This window comes from Trachemys scripta, chromosome 25 (assembly GCF_013100865.1).
Source record: "Trachemys scripta elegans isolate TJP31775 chromosome 25, CAS_Tse_1.0, whole genome shotgun sequence".
Taxonomy (NCBI): Eukaryota; Metazoa; Chordata; order Testudines; family Emydidae; genus Trachemys; species Trachemys scripta.
The window spans coordinates 3397890-3420976 of NC_048322.1; the positions used below are offsets into that span (position 1 = coordinate 3397890).

General features: G+C 50.6%; 1 protein-coding gene and 3 non-coding genes across 11 annotated transcripts in view; 2 read left to right on the forward strand and 2 right to left on the reverse strand.

The window, feature by feature from the left end:
- LOC117870001 (zinc finger protein OZF-like) overlaps positions 1-23087 on the reverse strand; it is an 876360-nt gene that overhangs the window by 12907 nt on the left and 840366 nt on the right. For 2 of the 8 annotated variants that reach the window (XM_034757140.1, XM_034757139.1), the window contains exons 1-2: positions 8052-8995; positions 2098-2179 (exon numbers count right to left, since the gene is read on the reverse strand). In XM_034757140.1, coding sequence (XP_034613031.1) covers positions 2098-2179; positions 8052-8305 — 336 coding nt within the window. In that variant the 5' untranslated portion in view covers positions 8306-8995. Of the gene's footprint in view, positions 1-2097; positions 2180-2407; positions 2439-4642; positions 5950-8051; positions 8996-14316; positions 14681-15474; positions 15640-23087 lie in introns of those variants that run through there. The other 6 variants (XM_034757146.1, XM_034757143.1, XM_034757141.1 and 3 more) reach the window with 5 other exon arrangements.
- On the forward strand, positions 18430-18619 carry LOC117870111. The gene has a single exon (XR_004643935.1). It is a non-coding gene; the product is annotated as a U2 spliceosomal RNA (small nuclear RNA).
- TRNAM-CAU lies at positions 19255-19326 on the forward strand. Its single transcript has one exon. It is a non-coding gene; the product is annotated as a tRNA-Met (tRNA).
- TRNAN-GUU lies at positions 20079-20152 on the reverse strand. Its single transcript has one exon. It is a non-coding gene; the product is annotated as a tRNA-Asn (tRNA).

Consider the following 23087-nt stretch of genomic DNA (forward strand, 5'->3'; position numbering starts at 1 on the left):
CAATGAAAAAGCCAGACAGTGATGATGGCTCATCAACAAAGACAATGGACCGTGGAAGAGCTTAGCCTTCCTGTGAATGTTTCAGCCAGCCTATGAGTCATGGCTACTATGACACAGCAGGGCATGCTAGGGCATGTGACCAGAGCACATGACACTGAACTCCATTTTGTTACCTCTATTTTTCCACAAATTGAACTGGGAACTGAGTTTGGAACAAAGGGTTCCGCCATGTAGAAAAGCTACATAAGGTGAGGTGTGACATCATCTCTTGGCCTCATTCCCCACACAAGCAAACTCCTGGAAACACATGAGGAACAAAGACTGAACTGGGGGGATGTGCTGGTCCCAGGGTAAAGGGATTTCTAGCTTGTATATGGAAACTTGGTGGACTGCTTGTATCATCAGTCAGGGTGAGAAATTGCTAATTCAAATTTTATCCATCTAGTATGTTAGGCTTAGTTTGAGTTTTTGGTTATTTGCTAAGTAATCTGCTTTGATCTGTTTGCTATCACTTATAATTGTTGGGATATGTTAGGGTTAAGTAAAAGAGCTGGGTACTGCTAATGTGCTGACATGGCATTAGGAGATAGAGGCATAAGCAGGCAGTAATTCTTTGTTTAATGAGGCTGGGTCTACACTACCCGCCTGAATCGGCGGGTAGAAATCGACCTCTCGGGGATCGATTTATCACGTCCCGTCGGGACGCGACAATCAATCCCCGAATCGACGCTCTTACTCCACCAGCGGAGGTGGGAGTAAGCGCCATCAACGGGAAGCCCCAGAGGTTGATTTTGCCGCCGTCCTCACAGCAGGTAAGTCGGCTGCGATACGTCGAATTCAGCTACGCTATTCACGTAGCTGAATTTGCGTATCTTAAATCGACTCCCCCCCGTAGTGTAGTTGTAGCCTAAGTAAGTTGCCATATTTTTCTTTTCCCTGTTGCTTGTAAGAATTGATAAGGATGCAGCTACATGAGAAATCTAGTTGTCGGAATGAATGTCCTTTGTGTGAAAGAAAGTAAAATAAATGTTATCTCCCCCTCCCTTCCTTTCCCAGTTACATAAACAAGCCCTGGCTTATGGCCCCTTCCTCCCTCCCCTGAGAACTGCTCATTGCCCTTTCCTCCGTCACCTGAGAACTGCTGATTAAGGAAATTTGTAGCAACACATTAATGCAAAGAACTGTATTTTCAAGGTAAAAATGTCTGTATGACATGCATAATCCTGTGAATAATAGATAGGGGTGGGTATACTAACAGTATGGGTGTTTCTATTATTTAATAAGAGTTTTCGGGGTGTTGTAATGGATGTAGGCGTGTACATACTAACCGAGATAAAAGGAGTGTGATGTAACTAATGCAGCGCTCACTCGACAATTGGGTCGAGGGGAACAAGTATCGCAATAAAGAAGGCTGTACTCATATCTGCCTCTGGGTTAACCTGCTCCTTTATTCTTCTAACAATAATCACTTAAAATCTATCTTTCTGCAGTTAATAAACTTGTTTTATGCTTTATCTTAACCATTGTTAAGTATTTTGAGTGAAATATCTGGAGAAAATCTGAGATTGGTTAGCACAAGCTTATTGTGCGTATCTTTCCCATATCCAGGGGAAGGTGAATTATATTAATGAGATTACATTATAGAGAGCCCAGTGCACTATAAGATGGTATCATTCTGAATTTATACCACAGCAAGTGTGCAAGGTTGGGGAGCTGGGAAATTGGCTGTTGTCTTCTATCTGTTCTTGACTAGCTTAGGTAAAGCACTCAGGTAGCTTAGTTGGGTGTATGGCGCCACCTGCTTTCGTGTTGGGTGATAACAGAGCCTGGAGAGGCTGACTGAATCTCCAGCAAAGCAGTGTGAGAAGGGCCAGCCCAGCTTGAAGGTTAGAGGGCACAGTGGTTCCCAGAAGCCCCCGAGACTGTACCCTGGGGGTGACAACCCATGACACCCTAGATTACACAAGTCTCAGAGGGTTTGTCACATCCTGTTATTTCCTGCCTCCCACTACGTGTAGCAGCTACCACCTTCCTATGCCTTTATTGCTCCTCTCCCTGCAAGCAGAGCCTACCACCAGCTACGTGATAATCTCTTACCTGAGCCAGCTCCATTGCAGCCATTTCCTTCCCCCTGGGAGGAGGGGATGATCTGGAGCAAACGAGGATGTTATTCTGTAGCCTGACAGGACGAGAAGGGCAATGTGAGAGAATTCAGATGGGGTTTTCATCCATTCCACATGCAATTCCCCCCCAGGATTTTTCCATGCTAATGGACTTTCTAGATTCTGCCACACTGTAAAGCACAGAGTGACCTTATTCCAGAACAGGCCTAGCCCCCTCCCACCAGGGTGTAACCCTCTGAGACATGGTGACACCCTCCCAATAACAGTCTCTCTGTTACACTTATCAAGTTTGTAGACTATACCAAGCTGGGAGGGGTTGCAAGTGCTTTGGAGGATAGGATTAAAATTCAAAATGATCTGGACAAACTGGAGAAAAGGTCTGAAGTAAATAGGATGAAATTCAATAAGGACAAATGCAAAGTACACCGCTTAGGAAGGAACAATCAGTTGCACACATACAAAATGGGAAATGACTGTCCAGGATGGAGTATTGTGGAAAGGGATCTGGGGGTCATAGTGGATCACAAGTTAAATATGAGTCAACAGTGTAACACTGTTGCAAAAGAAAAGAAAACATAATTCTGGGATATATTAGCAGGAGTACTGTAAGCAAGACACGAGAAGTAATTCTTCTGCTCTACTTCGCACTAATTAGGCCACAACTGGAGTACTGTGTCCAGTTGTGGGTGCCACATTTCAGGAAAGATGTGGACAAATTGGAGAAAGTCCAGAGAATAGCAACAAAAATGATTCAAGGTCTAGAAAACATGACCTATGAGGGAAGATTGAAAAAATTGGGTTTGTTTAGTGTGGAAAAGAGAAGACTGAGAGGGGACATGGTAATAGTTTTCAAGTACATAAAAGGTTGTTACAACGATGCAGGAGAAATATTCTTCTTAACCTCTAAGGATAGGATAAGAAGCAATGGTTTTGAATTGCAGCAAGGGCAGTTTAGGATGGAGATTAGGGAAAAAACTTCCTAATTGTCAGAGTGGTTAAGCACTGGAATAAATTGCCTAGGGAGGTTGTGGAGTCTCCATCATTGGGGATTTTTAAGAGCAGGCTGGAGAAACACCTCTCAGGCATGGTCCAGATAATACTTAATCCTGCCTTGAGTGAAGGGGACTGTACTAGATGACCTCTTGAGTTCCCTTCCAGTTCTATGATTCTATGAACCAAAGGCCAGAGAAGAGCAGAATCAAAGAAGTCACTTTGGGGGGATTCTCCCTGTCATTGTCCCCAAGGCAGGTCTCTCAGGTTTACAAAGTTGTTTGATGCTCCAGCCTTTATACAGTCTCTCCTGGGAATGCCCCCTTTCAAGGGCTGGGCCTAGTTTTAGCTTTTGACAAACGTGAACTCAAGGGCGCTGAGACTGGGCCTTCTTGCCTCAGCATACCTAGCTTTTTCTGTGGCTCCCCAGTGAGTCCAAATGAGTAGATATGCCTCAGAGACTGTGAACATAAGAAGAGCCCACTGCGTCAGACCAATGGTCCATCTAGCTCAGTGGCCAATGCCAAGTGCTTCAAAGGGAAAGAACAGAACAGGGAATCATCAAATGATCCATCCCGTCACCCATTCCCACTTCTGGCAAAGAGAGGCTAGACACACCATCTCTGCCTGTGACACTGGCAGATGAGGTGTTAGCTCTTGCAAAAGCCCCCATGTCTTAATTGAATATGGACAAACACACAGCTGGAATCTGTCTGACTCACCTGTGTTAGTATTGTTAAAACAGATATTAGAATTGTAAGAATGTGTTTAGACTTTATTGAATGCTTGTGAGTTGCTGCCTGGGTTAATATCTGACTAGTTGCAGGGGGTTGGACTAGATGACCTTCTGAGGTCCCTTCCAACCCTGATATTCTATGATTCTATGACTGGCAGTAACCTGAATATTGCTGTGATTCATGGTGTAAGGTAGTGGTTCTCAACCAGGGGTCTGGGGCTGGCTGGGGGGACACTGTAGGTTTCAGGGGCCCCCAAGCAAGGCCAGCATTAGACTAGCTGAGGCCCAGGGCAGAAAGCTGAAGTCCAGGGCCCTGAGCCCCACCACCAAGGGCTGAAGCCAAAGCCTAAGCAATGTAGATTTGTGTGGCCCCTGTGGCATGGTACCCTCAGAGAGGAAGAAAGTGCCCCGAGGCCTCAGGCAGAGAGATGAGCCCTGACCCACTACTGGCTTAGAATTCTGTGCGTATGCAGTGGCATAGAATTCCCACATGAGTAACTCACACCCAGCACAAACATAACCTGCTCACTCCCATCTTTTCTCCCTAAGTGTCGAGTCCCAGAGTTGCTGCTGTCATTAATGCACACAGACTTTCACTCCCATCAGTGCTGGTGAGACCCAATCCAATGACAGGACTGAACCCTTATTCTCCCATCACAGGGGACAGTCTCAGCTGAGGGAGGGTGAGAGTGGGAGGGGGTACAAAGGGAAAAGAGTAGTTGTAGCCATGTTGGTTCCAAGATATTAAAGAGAGATATTTTTAATTGGTTCTAAAAAAAATTAACTCACCTACCTTGTCTCTCCAAGAGATCTGAAAGTGGCAGAAGGAGACAAACAGGAAGACAGAGCTCAGGACTCTAAATCAAACATTTTCAAGCCCCTGGAAGAAATTATATTTCCCTTCTGCCCTGGGTATGTTTGTGTCCTATATGAGGGACCACCCCATTCCTCTCACAGCAGCAAGGGGAGACTGCAGCCAGCCCCAGATTGTCCTTCCCTATTCTGGGATGGGAGTTGTGAAGACCTTTGTGTGTGGTGGGCATACGGGGTCGGTGCCCAGGCAGCTACACCCATCTGCAGAGTGGAAAGCCAGGGCAACTCCAGCATAGCATGGGGGCTGTGAGCAGGGGTAGCAATTCTGGAGCTGGGCCTCTGCCCCCTCTAGGTCCCATGGCAGATGGCTCTGGCAACATCAAGTGGGTCCATCACTGCAGGGGAAGGTTGGGGTAGCGTCTGAGATCGGGGTGAGGATTCGGGGGTGTCCATGCCCAGGAATGGAATTCACCCCCCCACCCCTCTGCAGAGCCCAGCAACTAGGGATTTATCCAGTGAAGTGAATTTCACTCTGGGTGACTTTGAGCCAGTCACTGAAAGATCCTTGTGCTTTAGGTTCCACACTGGCCAAAGGAGATTACTAGTACTCCCTCCCCAGACTGCTGGGGGGGCAGCCAGGTATAATTAGTAGGTTATGGGAATTAGAAGATGAAAATTCATTAAGAACAATGATATTTGTGTGTTTATTATTAAATCACCAGACACCCACCAATCCCTGTCCTTCTTCCAATGAGCTATAAATATCTAAGGGACTCAGCTACTGATCCTGCAGTGAGTTCCTGCCCTTCCCCACTTTCTCTAGCAGCACTTTTAAGAACAGGGAAACATGGAAATACTTTGAACCAAATTCCGGAAGCTGCTGAGCATGGACAAGTTAAAATGAAACCAAGGTTCCGTCTCTCCGAGGACCTGGCCCCTAGTGCAACATTATAGACACTTCCCAGAAATCTGAAAAGGCCATTTCAGAACTGACAGAATGTTATTTATCTATTGACTTCTAGGAATTACCATGTAGCGAGGCGGTGGAATACCCCACAGCCCCACTGAGGGCCGAACCTCCCCTAATACCAACGTGGGCAGAGCCACCGGGTTCGGTGCCCACCCCTCAGAGGTCACGGTGCCAACCCGGAAGTATAAAAGCCCGCTTGCGGAGCTCAGTGGAGCCCACGCCGGCGGAGAGCGCAGACGTCTCTGGCCGAGCTCCCGCTTGGGAGACAGCCACAGGCCGCGACCGGCCTGCTGACCCTACCCCTCGCCCGCTACCCTGAGGAGGACTGGCCAAGCCTGCCCCATGCCAGCTATCCTGAGGAGGAGCCAAGCCTACCTCTCGCCCGCTACCCTGAGGAGGACTAGCCAAGCCTGCCCCATGCCAGCTACCCCGAGGAGGAGCCAAGCCTGCCCCATGCCAGCTGCCCCGAGGAGGAGCCGAGCCTGCCCTTTGCCCGATACCCTGAGGAGCCGATGCTGGTCGAGAGCACCGAGGACACTAGGACGGCCCAGGTACCATACGAGGGGGAGTGTGGAAGTAGCCCGGGGGCAGCCGACCCCAGTATGGCTGCTGCACTGCCAGAGCCGATGTCAGTGTGTTGCGGCCAGGATCCCCACTGACAGCAGCGAGTATCCGCTGCTGCTAGGGCCCCGGGCTGGGACGCAGTGGAGTGGGAGGGCCTGCATCCCCCCTGCCACCCAATCCTTGGCCTAGAGAGGCTGGGTTACTGGCTAACTATTTGCTTACTGCCCCGCCCTGACCTAGGGCCTGGGCTGCTACAAACTGACCCAGCCCCTGCTTAAGGCCTGGGTTACTATTTGCTTACTGCCCCGCCCTGACCTAGGGCCTGGGATGCTACAAACTGACCCAGCTCCTGCTTAAGGGCCTGGGCCTCTGATTGACTATTTGATTACTGCCCTGCCCTGACTTAAGGCCTGGGCTGCTATAGACTTTGCCTCAGCCCTTGCTTAAGGGCCTGCGTTCGGACCTCTTGGCCCAGCCCCTGCTCACAGGCCTGAGCCCCTAACTGTGGGTCTGCGGTCCCCGACTGCCGCCGGACCAGAGCAAGGCGGTGGGATACCCCACAGCCCCACTGAGGGTCAAACCTCGCCCAAAACTACTACATACCACTAAAAGAAACAACCCAGTGAAGTTGATACCCTGAGAGAAAGTTCTCATGTCTTTACAAATTGGTATAATCTAATATGGGACTTTATACACTAAAATGCCTTATTCATTGCCCTATGGCGATTGCCTGGTGTCACTACAGGGCAGAATTCAGGGTGGGTGCCTTAGCTGTGAATTTCCATCCCCTAGCATATTGTGATTGCTGTTAAGTGGGTTGGCAAAATTCATTCTATTTCTTTTTTTTTTTTTAATTTCAATTGAGGATATCGATATTTATTTTTAAGCCCTTTTTTCGGTGTTTACAATTTCAATTTTTAGAGCTGTGGGACGTTATGGGGGTCATCAGACAACATTATTTAATTACAGTAAATGTTGAGATTCAAAAAGCCAAATCTTTATAACTGTTCAAACACAAATTGTCAATAACACATGTAAAATATACAGTGTAAATATCCTTAAATCAAACTCTACTTTCTCCAGAAGCATTTCTGTATTTTACATACATACATATTTTTTCATCTGTGTGTACACTGAAAACATTTTACTGCAATTTATTAATAAAAATCCAGTCCTTTCAAGCGTACTTTTAAGTAATGAAGTACTTTAATTCTTTCACTTTCTAGACTGTAATGCTTGCCTTGAAGATAATTACACCCTCCCAGTGATGTATTTTACTCTCAGTACCGTAACCCCATCGTGATGTAGCTCCCATCTGGGAGCTCTGCTGAGGCCAGTGGCATTATGATCAGAAGGTGACACACTGACATACGGGCAGAGACACATGGGGGAGGGTGGAGGATGAGGTAACATGGAAGCTATCAGGGTCGAACATGGCCCTACAGAGTGTGGGGAGCAAACTCCCTCTCAGCCTCTCCTCTCTCCCACCTGCCAGAGTGAGTGACTCTGATAAATCGTTTCCTGAAATCTAAATAGCCCCAGTATGTGGGGACAGTGATTAACGCAGGTGCCTTTGGTGCTGCAGCACCAACCCCCTGCCTGGACGAGGGGGATGAAGAACTGCAGTAGAAACGGGTTAGGCTGGGAGAGGGCACAGCTGATGTGGGACTGGGAGCAGAGTTGACTGAGGGGCCAGAATTCATGGGGGGCTGGGACAAGAAATCAACAGGACTGGGTAGAGGCACTTCGGTGCATTTCCCCCCTATTTACCATCCTGCCATATATTTAATTTAGGATCTTTTCATTCACATTTAAACACATTTGAGCTAAGCTGTGTTGATGCATTTTCACTTACAGTGGTACAGTTTTAAATGGGTGCTTAATCAGATGTTTATGCAACACAAAGCAGTCAATAATTGGCGTGCTTTCATTAATTAACTTGACTGTGTGCTGTGCATTGCTCTGAAAAAAAAAGATGGTGTGAATTAATGTCAAAATTTCAGGCATTAAGAAATAGAAATTAGGTGTCTGTTCATTTCTCATGTGTTTATCTCCAAATTTTAATTTCAGTTTTGAATCAGTTTTAATGCCATGTTGTTTTAATAGCATTAGAGTCTATTTGTATAATCGTTTGCAAGATTTCATTGGATATTGTGAACCAGCAGTCAGTCAACCTTTTATTTTGAGATTACTAAATACAATCCAGCACACCACTCCTGAAAGACTGAAAGCCCTGGCCAGTGACATGCTCCCTAGAGAGCAAACACCTGACAAGCCCTTTCACCCTAAAAAGCGCTTTTGGCTCTTTGACATCAGAAAACGCTATAGATAACCAGGTAATTACAGCAGACCTTCACTAGGTAGTTCTACCATCTATCTGCCAAAATTCAAATGGTTCTGTTTCTTTTATCTTTCATTCAGCTTTGCAATTATTAGATCCCATTTAAAAGCTGGAAGTGAAATAACCAAAGCAAGTTAAGAAGAGAGTGGCATTGGGCATAGGTGGGGGTAAAACAATAAAGGGAAAGAACTGACTATCCAAAAAGGAACATCCCAAACTATCAGAGACCCAGACCCTCGTCCAAGTGAATCCACCCCAGCCAGGCATATCAAGTTGGGCCCCTGAAAAATCACCCATCCCATCTGGCAGTGAATGCTGCGTTGTCCAGACGGAGCTACAGTGTGTGTGTCTGCTCTGCTGATGTGCTGCTCTAGTACAGAATGCGTCACGGCCACAGGGAGCAGAGACATTGACTCCTACAAAACAAAATCCCAGATATACCTTCAACATCCCATCCCCTCCCCCACCTCTACACTGTCTGCCATCCCCTCCCCCACCTCCACATGGCCATTCTCAGCCTATTGCTAACAGTTCCTTCCAGCCTTCAGCACTATAAATAAATAAAACATGGTGTTACAAAAGCTAGATGGTGCCAGAGAAACCATATCTCCTTCTGTCAGAAGGTAACTAATTTTTTGGACAAAGGAAATGCAGTAGCTCTAATCTATCTGGATGTCAGTACGGCATTTGATACAGTTCCACATAGGAAACTATTCGTTAAACTGGACAAGATGGGGATTAATATGAGAACTGAAAGGTCGATAAGGAATTGGTTAAAGGGGAGACTACAACGGGGTCATACTGAACGGTGAGTTGTCAGGCTGGAGGGAGGTTACTAGTGGAGTTCCTCCGAGATCAGTCTTGGGACCGATCTTATTCAACATTTTTATTAGTGACTTTGGCACAAAAAGTGGGAGTGTGACACAAAGCTGGGAGGGATTGCCAACATGGAGGAGGACAGGAATATCATACAAGAAGATCTGCATGTCCTTGAAAGCTGGAGTAACAGAAATGGGTCGAAAATTAATAGTGCAAGATTTTTTGCAATAAGCAATAAAAAATTAGTACTGTTATAAAAGGCACCAATGAGACCTCGTCTGAAATACTGTAGGCAATTCTGGTCTCCCATGTTTAAGAAGGATGAACTCAAAGTGGAACACGTGCAGAGAAGGGCTACTAAGACAGGGGTGGGCAAACTACGGCCCGCGGGCCGGATCCGGTCCCTCAGGGCTTTGGATCCAGCCCACAGCACCACCGGTGCCACATCCCTGCGACCCCCAGGTGGGGGGGGGAGGGGAAGGGGGACAGATGGCTCCATGAAACAGGGAACCGCTGCCAATGGAAGCTTCGGAGGAGGTACCTGGAGGCGAGGCAAGGGCAGCGCTTCCTGGAGCGGTGCGGGGCCGGGGACAGGGTAGGCTCCCACGGAGCCGCTTGAGGTAAGCTAGGCCGGAGCCCGAACCCCTCCTGTACCCTGCCCCCAACTCCCTGCCCTAAGCCCCCTGCCTGCACCTCGCACTCCTCCTGCACCCCAACCCCCTTCCCTGAGCCCCCTCATACACTCCGCACCCCTCCTCTGCCCCAATCCCTTGCCCTGAGCCCCTTCCTGCATACCACACCCCCTCCCACACCCAACCCTGGCCCTGCATACTATTTCCCCACCCAGATGTGGTCCTTGGCCCATAAAGTTTGCCCACCCCTGTACTAGGATGATGCGACGAATGGAAAATCTGCCTTATGAGGGGAGACTCAAAAAGCTTGGCTTGTTTAGCCTAACCAAAAGAAGGCTGAGGGGAGATAAGATTGCTGTCCATAAATACATCAGAAGGATAAATACCAGTGAAGGAGAGGAGTTATTTAGGTTAAGCAACAATTTTGACCCTAGAACAAATGGATATTTGCCATCCACAAGTTTTGGCTTGAAATTAGGCGAAGGTTTCTAACCATCAGAGTGAAGTTTTGGAACAGCCTCCTAAGGGAAGCAGTGGGGGCAAAAAACCTAACTGGCTTGAAGACTGAGCTCGATACCTTTATGGAGGGATTGGTATGATGGGACTGCCTACAATGGCATGTAGTCAATCTGCAACTGCTAGCAGCAAATATCTCCAAAGGCTAGATGGGGAGGGCTCTGAGTTACTACAGAGAATTCTTTCCCAGGTGTCTGGCTGTTGGGTCTTGCCCATGTGCTCAGGGTCTAATTGATTGCCATATTTGGGGATGGGAAGGGATTGTGCCCAGAACCAGATTCATAGAGACCCTGGGATTTTTATTTTTTTTCCCTTCCTCTGCAGCATGGAGCATGGCATGGTCATTGCAGGTTTAAACCAGTGTAAATGGTGGACTTATTTGTAATTTTAAGACTTTAAATAATGATTTGAGGACTTCATTAACCCAGAAAGAGGTTAGGGGTCTGTTACAGGAGTGGGTGAGTGAGGTTCTGTGGCCTGCGATGTGCAGGAGGTCAGACTAGATGATCATGATTTTCCCTTCTGGCCTTAAAGTCTGAGAGTCCATAAACTGTGCTTTGCGTTGCACAGACACTGGTGGAGATCAGGTCCCCATCGTGCTGTACATGGCAGAGAACCTGACTGAGATCAGCACCCCCATTGTGCTGGGCACTGCACAGAAAGGGACAGTCCTTGCCCCCAAAGAGATCACAATCCAAGTAGACAATGGTAGGAGGAAAACACAGAGGGGCTGTGAATTCCCCAAAGTCACCAAGCAGGTCAGTGACAGAGCCAGGAACAGACCCCGGTAACGCCAGAGCCCCATCACCCGCAGTTTGGAAAGGTCCCGTACCCCAGCGTATTAGGCTGCAGGAAGAGGTGGTTTGTCCATGGATGCACAGGCTGTCTTGGCAGGGCTGCTCAGCTGCAGTCCCTGCACACAGCTGGGGGTGTGTCCCCTGGGTCAGGAGAAGTCAGTGTCCAGTCCTGTGGGGCTGTGCTCCTGGCTCATACCTCCAGCACTCACTGCTGTCCCTCCATTACCAGCTGCACTGTTCAGCCAGCCCCAGGACTCAGTGAGGTCACTGTCCTGCCCACAAGCCTTCAAACAGGGACAGGGTGCACCAGTGCCAATCAGAGTGCACCAGTGTAAATTCTGTTTATACTAAGGTTTTGCACCAGTGCCTAAAACGAATGTGATATATGCCATCATGTGACAGCAATGCCCCTCTGCCATGTACATTGGCCAAACCGGACAGTCTCTATGCAAAAGAATAATTGGACACAAATCAGACGTCAAGAATTATAACATTCAAAACCCAGTCAGAGAACACTTCAATCCCCTAGACACTCAATAACAGACTTAAAACTGGCAATTCTTCAACAAAAAAAACTTGAAAACCACACTCCAATGAGAAATTGCAGAACTGGAATTAATTTGCAAACTGGACACCATCAAATTAGGCCTGTATAAAGACTGGGAATGGATGGGTCACTACAGAAACTAAAAACTAAATTTCCCCATGCTAATTTCCTCCTACTGTTACTCACACCTTCTTGTCAACTGTTTGAAATGGGCCACCCTGATTACCACTACAAAAGTGATTTTTCCTCCTGTTGATAATAGCTCACTTCCACTTTAATTGAATTGCCTCGTTAGAACTGAACCCCCACTTGGTAAGGAAACTCCCATTTTTTCATGTACTGTGTATATATATTCTGCCTACCGTATTTTCCATTCCATGCATCTGATGAAGTGGGTTTTATCCCACAAAAGCTTATGCCCAAATAAATGTGTTAGTCTCTAAGGTGCCATAAGTACTCCTCATTGTTTTTGCTGATACACACTAACATAGCTACCACTCTAAAACACCAGTGTGGCAGAGACCTTCAGTTCCCAAAACAGCAGTACGATGGCACTAGAACTTGGATCTATTTCTAGGTTTGTCACGGACAGACTGGGTGACCTTGGACACATCAAAGTTTCTCCTCCCAACTTTAGTCTCTTTACCCAGCTGCCCACTCACTGAGGACGCCATCTCTCCAGAGCCACTCACCACTGAAATCTGTGTGGGTGTCACCAGAGCTAAGGTAGTTCAGCTCTGGAATAGTCTTACAAGACTGACTGTGGGGTCTCTTTCCCTGGAAGTTTTTAAGAACAGGTAGGACAAATCTCTGTCAGAGATAATCTACATAGACTTGGTCCTGCCTCGGCAGAGAGAGCTGGACTTGATGACATCTTGAGGTCCTCTCCAGCCCTACATTTCTATGATGCTATGCAATATATACATATAAAAACACAACATACAGAATAAAACCCACCACAACATAATGTCAGGCAATTCAGAGAAAAAAAAATACACAACCTACACTCCACAGCATAAAATGACAATACAAGGAAAAACAAAGCAAAACAATGCAAACTAACACATCCTAGGACAAAAGTACACAATGGAAAACAGCTCAACTCAAACCAACACAGCACAGGCACTAAACACGCTGAGGCAAAACAATGCACCATAAAACTGCAACACAACATGGTGAATCAGAGTTCCAAATGGCACCATGCAAAACAGCTCAGCTTAGAACATGACAGCACAAAACAGAATTATTTCACTGTAGGCATAGAAGGGATCTTGAGAGGTCATCTACTTAAGCCTCCTGTGATGAGGCAGGACCAAGTATCCCTAGACATTCCCAGACTGGTGTACCTCTAACCTTATCTTAAAAACCTCCAATGAAGGAAATTCCACAACCTCCCGTGGAAGCCAATGCCATGCGAACACAGACTAAAACAATGCTGTGTGTACACACACACACACACACACACACACAGAGCTTGTGGATAAGGGAAGAGGCAAGAATTCAAACAATCTGGGTTTAGTTCCCAGTTTTGCCCCAAACTCTCCATGCAAACTTGAGCAAATTACTTCAGCTCTTTGAGCTTCAGTTTCCCCATCTGTAAAATGGAAAGTCGCCTCCCACCATTGGCCTATTTAGCCTTTGAGCTTTTTGTGGCAAGGACTCTCTGTCACTGTGGGCATGTCTACACTGCAGTTAGACACCGGCGGCTGGCACGTGCCCACTGACTTGGGCTGACACAGCTCAGGCTGTGGGGTTGTTTAATTGTGGTGTCGATGTTCCGGCTTGGGCTGCAGCCCAAGGTCTGGCACCCTCCCATCTCGCAGGGTCCTACAGCCTGGCTCCAGCCTGAGCCCAGACATCAACACTGTAATTAAACAGCCCCTTTGCCTGAGCCTTGTGAGCCTGAGTCACCTGGCATGGGCCAGCTGTGGGTTTTTCATGGCAGGGTAGAGATACCCTTGGTGTCTGTTCAGCACCAGTCACAATGGGGACCCTGATCTTGGTCAGTGTCTGTGCAGACTCCTGCACAACAGGGGGCCTGATCTTAGTCGGAGGCTCTGCAACTCCTGGCATTACAGGATCCCTGATTTTGTTTGGGGTCCCTGTAGTATCTGGCAAAATGTGGGGGCAGGATCTCTGTCAGGGTCCTATCCTATCTCCTAGAACTAGAAGGGACCTTGACAGGTCATTGAGTCCAGCCCCCTGCCTTCACTAGTAGGACCAAGTACTGATTTTGCCCAATATCCCTAAGTGGCCACCTCAAGGATTGAATTCATAACCCTGGGTTTAGCAAGCCAATGCTCAAACCACTGAGCTATCCCTCCCCCCAAAGTGCCAGGCCCAACGGGGACACAGATCTCAGTCCAGGTCTCTGAAGTGCCCAGAACAATGGAGGCAGCAATCTGGGCAGCAGTCGTGCGCTGCCTGGCACAAGGGAGGGCCATGATCTCTGTCCAGGTCTGTTTTACCTGGCACAGCAGGGACGCAGAGCTCAGTTGAGGTCTCCACAGCACCTGTCACAACAGTGGGGTCTGACCTCTGTTGGGGTCTCTGCAGTGCCTGGAAGAACAAGACCCAGATCTCAGTTGGGGTCTCTGCAGCTCCAGGAACAACAAGGTCCCTGATTTTGTTTGCTGTCTCTGCAGCACCTGGCACAATGGGAGCCTGATTTCACTTGGTTTCTTTGCAGGCCCTGACACAACAGGGGCCCAGAGCTCAGTCAGGGTCACTGTAGCACCCGGCACAATCCTGCTCTCTGTAGGCATCTGTGCAGTTCCTGGCACAACGAGTGCCCCAAACTCGGTCAGGGTTTGTGCAGTGCCCAGCACACTGTGGGTCATCATCGCAGACAAAGCCTGAGCCACACTCAGTCCGATTAGAGCCCTGATCTCAGTCAGACACCTGGAGCGAAAAGCGGGAAGACTTTCAAGAATTTGATATCAGTATTTCAAAACTGAGGAGAAAATGGGGCCCATTTCAGAAATCACTCAGGGGAACGATTTCCCACCTAAACAAGGACAAATCACTGCAGGCAAAAATGGGGGGAAACACCCCAAACCTGAGATTTGAACTGGACATTGGCAAAGTGGACAGAAAAAGGGGCACAACTGGGGGAGGGGAACAGAGACCATCTCAAGGATTGGAGGGAAAAGGGGGGGGGGTCACCCTGGATGTTGCTCGTTGCTCTCTAGGGAGAAAGGGGGCAGGGCTGGAGAGGATGGGGAATCCCCACGAGAGGGGGCAGCGGTAAATCCGAGGGGATCTCAGCCCCCCCTTTCTCTCCCCGCTCCTCGGGGGGCGGGGGTCACCTGCTCTTCTCCCCCCCGCCCCCATGTCCGGGCTACACAGACATTTTCCATCCGCCCCTTTCCCAGGTCTTCCCCCCCCACCCGGCAGCCCCCGCCCAGGGACCCCAGTGGGGGGTTGTTCCCCCCCCCCCGTGGGGCCCCAGGGCAGAGCCTGGCCGCGCCCGGGGGCGTTGGGCTCCTGCGGGGACAGCAGCTCCGAGCCCCCCGCGGGCGCTGCCCCCAGGGAGCAGATCCCGGCGCTGCGAGATGCCAGGTCCCCCCCACGGACACAGGGGCAGAGTCACCGCCCGGCCCCGCCCCCGGGGCTCGCTCCGGTACCTGGACGCTGCAGCTCCGCAGCGGGGCGGGCAGAGCCCGGGGCGGCCCCAGCGGGAGCAGGGCGCGGGCCGGGCACGGGGGGGTTAATGGGTCTCCCCGGCACAGACCCTCCTGCTCCGCCCGGCCCCACAGCGCCAGGGAGGAGCAGCAGGTGAGCGCTGCCTCTGCGCATGCGAGACCTCCCCTCCCTCTCCCAACTGCGCATGCCCAGAGCCGGAAGATACAAAACTCTCCTCCGGCTCCAGCAGAGCATCCAACGGCCCCGCCCCGCCCCGCCGAACGTCACTTCCACTCCCGGGAGAGTCAGGAACTACATCTCCCAGCCTGCCCCGAGGAGGCTTCCGCCCTCCCCCACCCCTAGGAACGGCACCTGTAGTGTATTAAGTTACAATCTGTACATATCAATAACCGCTACAGTCGCACATGGCTACACACACTGTGGTGCATTTGCTACATCAGGGTTGATACAATAGCAATAGATGGGGAGCAGTTTAATACACTCAGCCGGGGTCTCCTTAGTCTAATGATTCAGCAAAACCAGCCCCCCCCCCCTCTCTTCTTTTCTCCTGGTAAGATCCAGCCAGTCTCCTGCCCCCCTCCAGGCTGAGGATTCCCCGATTCCCCGAGTGTCACAAACCCCCTGCGAGGGTCCGGCGGGGCATGGTCAGGCCCGGGGAGGAACCGCCTCTTCCTGCCCCCCCATCCCGGCAGCCCGCCCCTTTGTGTCGGCAGCGGGGCCATGGCCGGGGTCGGGAGCGCAGCGCGGAGGCTGCTCCAGCCCTGCAGCCCCACGGGGCGTCGCGGTGGGTCCGGGGGCAGCGCGGAGCGGGTAGGGCCCGAGCGGGGGGCAGAGACACGCGTGGGGCGGACACGCTCCTGCCGGGAGGGGCCGGGCCTGGCTGCCTGGTTCGTCCCCTGCCCGGGTGAGTCCCTGCGGCCGGAGAGGGGCTGCCCTGGACGGCGGGGGGTGAGTGTCCCTGGCGGGACGGAACGGAGCAGCCCCTGTTGCGGGGCCGGAGCGACGAAGCCCGGGAGCTGCAGGAGGGGCCGGAGCGCGGCTCGGCTGCAGAGCTCGGAGCCCAGGCTGGGCACGGGAGCGAGGGGATGGGGGAGCTGGGGGGTTGATCTCGGGTGTTATAGCTGGGCTGTGGGGTGGGAGAAGCGGCTGATGCTGCGAACTGCGGGGCTGTTGGGAGTTTGGGGTGTGCTGGGGGGTCAGGGCTGGGGATTGGGCATTTGGGGGGGCTCCATGTAAAGATCTGGCCCTGCGGGAGCTTTGGGGGTTGGAGCTGGGGAAAGTGGGGGACTGTCTGAAGTTGGCTGCTTGGGGTGTTGGTGAGGCCCCGGAGATGTGGGGAGCTGGCTGTTGGGCTGCACCCAGAGCCGGCTTTAGGAAGTGCGGGGCCCAATTCGAACAGTTTCGACAGGGCCCTGGGAGGGATAACTTAAAAAAAAAAAAAAAAAAAAATGGGGCTTGTACTCACCAGGCCGCGCTCCTAGTCTTTGGCAGCGGGTCCTTCACTCGCTCCAGGTGCTTCACTCGCTCCGGGTCTTCGGTGGCACTGAAGGACCTGCCGCCAAAGACCCGGAGCGCCGCCGGGTGAGTAAAAATTAAAAAGGCGCCTGTAGCCAAGGAAGGGATTCTCTGCCACTTGTCCCCGACTCTGGGCGGCCCTGCCACTGGGTACGGGGCCCTCTTAGGCGTGGGGCCCGATTCGGGGGAACTGGTGGAATTGGCCTAAAGCCGGCCTTGCGTTTGAGAGAGTTCCGTGGGAAGGAGCAGAAAAGAGCATTGGGGCTGCGGTATAGCGCTTGCATATGCTTTCTTTGACCTGTTTTGCTGTAAGAGTTAACAGGGAGAGTTTGTTAGTTGCAGGTCAGTGGGTGGGTATATGCAAATTAGGAGTGTACAGGGAAACCAGTGAGAGGAAGGAGGCTGAAAGACTTCTCTGTCTTTTGAACAGAATGGTGTGTTAACGGTTCTTGCTTTGAATTCCTCCATTGAAGTCATTTCGGGGAAGTGACCCTCACTTAGAGTTACCTAGTTCTCAAAGTCACGTGAATGGTGTTCGGTGCGTGTCTGGAAGCTCGTCATGGTGAGGTAGAAAGCGGTGGGGGCAGCGGGGCTGCGTAGCATCCGAGGTTATCAGCCTTGCTTCTCTGTTCTCTATGAGCTAAGATCAAGTGTAGGGCAGCAGAGGACCTCACTGGCCGCCCGCAGTACTAAGAGATGTGAACCAGAGAGACATCCTTCTTTGACTATGGGAAAAGTACCAAGAGACTTTCTCCGTTGCATCATATGAAGTGGAACCATAAACTTCTTGAACGCTAAATCTCAACGAGTGAGGCTCAAGCCATTCTCATCATCATATCCACTCCTTATACTCCACACCCCAACATAGCCACTTTATGAACTTCATTGCCTCATATCTCAATGTCTGTACTTTGACCCCTCAACCTTTTACCCCCGATGGGGGATATTGCAGATTCTGTATTGCTTATGCCACCCGATTTTAAACCAAACTTTGCATGCTCGATAATCTGTACGTTATTCCCTGATAACCAGAAACTTCTATGCTTAAACTCAGTACCGTTCACTTTTGTTTTTAACATCATCTTAATAGAGACATTTGTACGGAACGCATTTCAGGACACCGTCAATACCACATTGAGTAATCGAGACCGCTGAGCAGGGAAATAACCCACTTCCTTCTCTGACATGTACTCATTCGCTACACCGATACTGACTTGGACTCCTTATACATTCCATGGGTGGCGTACCCGAGCCCACACATCCACTGACACTTTAAAAACTCTTGCACCCCAATTTGGCTCTATGCTGGTTATGGGTGATATGTATGTATCTCTTCACCCTTGCAACCGATACCTGAAATCCCTCATAAATCAAGCCTGACCCCCAGAAGCACAGTACCTTCCCTCTTAACTCGTGTATACTTAATTTTAAACATTAACTTTAATAAAAATTGTAAAACCTGTTCTTATCAGTTTCATATCTGATATGTCCTTTATTTGAGGACTGCATGTTACATTGATTTTTGAAACAGGAGGCTGGAATAGGAGCTTGCTCTGTCCACCTCACGCAATGACCTGGTATTGCAGCATCTCTGGGAACGGGGCATCTGCTTTTGGGGAGAGTCTCCTGGTTAGAAAAACAGGAAGAGTTTCACTGTGAAGATGCTGGTTTGATAAGGCGTTTTTTGTTTGTTTGTTTTTAAGAATAGCCTGGACTCATTGGCGTTTTGATTTCTTTGTGACAAAATATTGCTACAACTTCTTGGGGGTGTTTTCTGAGTCTATAGATGTGGGTTTCTTTGTCTTGCTGGAGGATTGTTTTAAAAGCCGGGTGTGACGGGTCGGGTCGCAGAAACCCCTTTAGGGCTGCCACCTGATGTGCCTAGACTACCTCCGAGTCCGTTTTCCCTGCCAGCTTGGGATTTCGGTACCTTGCCTGTTTGAGACAGACGCGCTTGCCTGCCGCAAACACAGATCCAAGTCTGAACCACGTCCCCCACAAGCTGCAGGCTTAACTGAAAACTGTTGAAGAAGTGCTCCCGTCTCCGGCACTCGGATAGCCAACTCCCAATGGGGTCCAAACCCCAAATCAATCCGTTTTACCTTGTAGAAAGCTTATCCAGGGTAAACTGTGAAATCCTGTTACCAGGGCTGCTGCCCAGCAGCCTGCCCATCTGCCTGCCAGCCCTAGAGCTCGTAAAGCACTAATCCAGATAGTGGCGGCTGGGAGCTCCGGACCAAAGAGCCAGCAGAGTGGCGCAGTGGAAGCGTGCTGGGCCCATAACCCAGAGGTCGATGGATCGAAACCCTCCTCTGCTAGGCCTGCGCTCGTTTCTTTTGGCTCTGGGCCTTCAAGCCAGGCGGCGACCAGAGTCTAGGCCGTGAGGCAAGAGGTGGCTGAGGCGGCAGCCTGCCGGGGAGCTCCCCGGCACCTCTGCCTGCCTGGGCTGAAGGCAAGAGGCAGGCCTGGGCGTGGTGAGGGCCTCCTGTCCCAGAATGAGGCAGCAGTGCTTCCTTTCTGCTCCCTCCGTCCGCCCCACCGGCCGGCGGCTGCTGCGGGAGAACACGAGGGAGGCTCTCAGGACGCTAGGCAACTCTGTGTGGCTCTCAGGGGAAAGAGCCGAGGCTCCCGACTCCACCTGCCATTGACTCGCGTGGCCCTGCGCTCCATCAGCCGGGGCGGGCCAGGCTACGGACGTAACTCAGGCTTGGGCAGCATGGCCACGCTTTCCTGATGAGGCCTGAGGCAGGCCAAGAGCTCTGCGCAGCCTACAGTGAAGTGGGAGGGAGGCAGTCTTCGAGCCGGCGTGTCTCGTCCGTTTCTCCCTTGCCGCTTGGGCAGAGGCGGGAAGGGAGCCAAACGTTCCCAGCTGATTGTTTTGTGCTCGGCCTTGACGATTAAGCCCGAACCTCCGGCATGGCTGCTGGGAGATGGGTTTCTGAATGCCATCCAGCACGCTCTTCAGGCCACCAGCTGAAAGCACTGAGGCCAAGGAGGACGGTTTTGAGGCGGCAAAAGGGGGCCTTTGAGGCTCCCGGCAGGTCTCGAGGAAGTAGCACAGGCTTACTGCCGTCCCTGGGTGGGCTCGAACCACCATCCTTTCGGTTAACAGCCGAACGCGCTGACCCATTGCGCCACAGAGATACGGCTGGATTGAGCGAAAAAGTCGGGAATCAGCTCGGGATAGGTGTGAAGTGGTTAGACAAGAAACAGCAAGGATCTGGACTGGAATGGAGTGAAACTGTATCTTATGTGTGCCTGATGACTGTACGTTTGAGCAGAGCCGGCTTTAGGAAGTGCGGGGCCCAATTCGAACAGTTTCGACGGGGCCCCAGGAGGGATGACTAAAAAAAAACCATAAAAAAAACACATGGGGCTTGTACTCACCAGGCCGCGCTCCTAGTCTTTGGCAGCGGGTCCTTCACTCGCTCCGGGTCTTCAGCGGCACTGAAGGACCCGCCGCCAAAGACCCGGAGTGCCGCCGGGTGAGTAAAAATTAAAAAGGCGCCTGTAGCCAAGGAAGGGATTCTCTGCCACTTGTCCCCCACTCTGGGCGGCCCTGCCACTGGGTACGGGGCCCTCTTAGGCGTGGGGCCCGATTCGGGGGAATTGGTGGAATTGGCCTAAAACCGGCCCTGGCTGCACCTCTGTCACTGCAGCCTGGAGTCCTATATTTTCTCTGGAAAAGCTGCTCCCTGTTTCACCATCTCCTCTCAGTCTGAGTCCCAGCGACTCTGCACTGGAGTCTGCAGGGCAGGATGGGCCCTGAAATCTGACAGCTGGGAGGCTCTTCGCAGCAGTTTCTAATCCTCTCTCCCCTGTTTCTTCCAGGAGGTACCAAAAAAGCATCTGGCCCCTCTGGGAAAAGAGGGAGAAGAAGCCAAAGCCAAGGAGGAGCGGCAAAGTGAGGAGCTGCTGGTAGGTGCCCAGAGCTCCCTGCCACTTAGGTTTGCCTGGCATAAGAATGACATGGTGAATACAGGGCCCACCCTGCCAGCCTCAGCCAGAGAACCATCCCCACTGGAGCCCAGGGAGCCTGCAGGGTCAGATACATGGGTAACATGATGCCCTTAGGATGCAGGAGACTGCTGGGGAGGAGAGAGTCAGTCTGCGTTAGCCCAGAGCCCCTGCCCACAGGCCATTTGGATGTCACAGTGACTAGGGATCCTTTCTAGCTCCTGGTGGGCGGGGGGGAAGGGGAAGGAGATGAAACGTGGGCTGGAGAGATGGTGCGTTTGGCTCAATGCAAGTTGATGAGGTTTTGGGGAGAAGAGTTCCTCCTGTTGCTGATGTACAGCTCATCCTGGCCCTGAGCCCTCCTCTCTTCCTGGAGAAAATGACATTCCCATCCCCCACAGCAGGAGATCTTCTGTTCTGGTAAATAACTCTGCCACCTACCCTGAGATGTATTTATGATTTTCCCCAGTTACCAAGCAGATGAAATTCAATGTTGATAAATGCAAAGTAATGCACACTGGAAAAGGTAATATCAGTTATGCACATAAAATCATGGAGTCTAAATTAGCAGTTATCACTCAAGAGAGAGATCTTGGAGTCATTGTGGATAGTTATTCCATGTGCAGCGGCGGTCAAAAAAGTGAAAAGAATGTTGGGAATCATTAGGAAAGGTATAGTTAATTAGGCAGAAAATATCATAATGCCTCTATATAAATCCATGGTACACTCACATCTTGAATACTCTATGCAGATCTGTTCGCCCCAGCTGAAAAAAGATGTATTGGAATTGTAAAAGATTCAGAATAGAGCAAAAAAATGATGAAGGGTACGGAATAGCTTCTGTATGAGGAGAGATTAATAAGACTGAGACTATGGCTACATTACGCAGTTTTTAGCGACACGGCTGTGCCTTTACAGCCGTGCTTCTAAATGGCGCGCAGTGTAGCTGCACTTTGTCGGCAGGAGAGAGGTCTTCTGCTGACAAAAATCTTCCACCCCACCACGAGTGGCAGCAGCTTTGTCGGTACGAGGGCGCTCCTGAAGACAAAGCGCTGTTCACCCTGCTGCTTTTCATCGGTAAAAATTTGTCATTCAGGGGGAGACGGGGTTAACACTCCTGAATGACAACTTTTGCCAACAAAGTGCCAGTGTAGACAAAGCCTGAGACTGTTCACCTTGGAAAAGAGATGACTAAGGGGGGGATATGGTAGAGGTCTATAAAATCATGACTGCTGTGGCAAAAGTAAATAAGGAAGTGTTATTTATTCCTTCTCGTAACACAAGAACTAGGGGTCACCCAATGAAAGTAATAGGCAGCAGGTTTAAAACAAACAAAAGGAAGTATTTCTTCACACAATGGACAGTCAACCTGTGGGACTCTTTGCCAGAGGATGTTGTGAAGGCCAAGACACTGACAGGGTTCTAAGAAGAACTAGATCCGTTCATGGAGGATAGGTCCATTAGTGGCTATTAGTCAGGATGGGCAGGGATGAAGTCCCTAGCCTCTGTTTGCCAGAAGCTGGGAATGGGCAACAGGGGATGGATCACTTGATGATTACCTGTTCTATTCATTGCCTCTTGGGCACCTGGCATTGGCCACTGACGGAAGACAGGATAGTGGGGTAGATGGACCATTGGTCTGACCCAGTATGGCCATTCTTATGTTCCCCTGTTACTGAGCCACCCTCTCCCTGTTGCAGAAACAGACGGAAGCCGAGAGGCAGGATCATCTGGGAGTGGCAGGAGCTGCGAGGGTTTTTGGAGGGGCAGGAGCAGTGGATGCTGTCCCGGCTGGAAGAGCTAGAGAGAGCCATTGTCCAGAGAAGGGATGAGGGCATCTGCAGCCTGTCCTGGGAGATTTCCCTGCTCAGTGAGAGGGGAGGAGAGAAGGGGCAGCAGCCGCTGAGCCAACCCCTGCAGGTCAGGCTGTTATTGCAATGATCATACGCAGTGTTTTTATATGCGCTTCTGAGCCCTAGACCCCAAAGCACTTTACAAAGTGGGGTCAGGAGCATTATCTCTATGGGACAAATGGGGAAAGTGAGGCAGAGGGAGGGGCAGAGCCTTGCCCAAGGTCAAACAGTGAGTCGGGCAGCGGCTCCAGTGATGGGTCCTGGGAGTC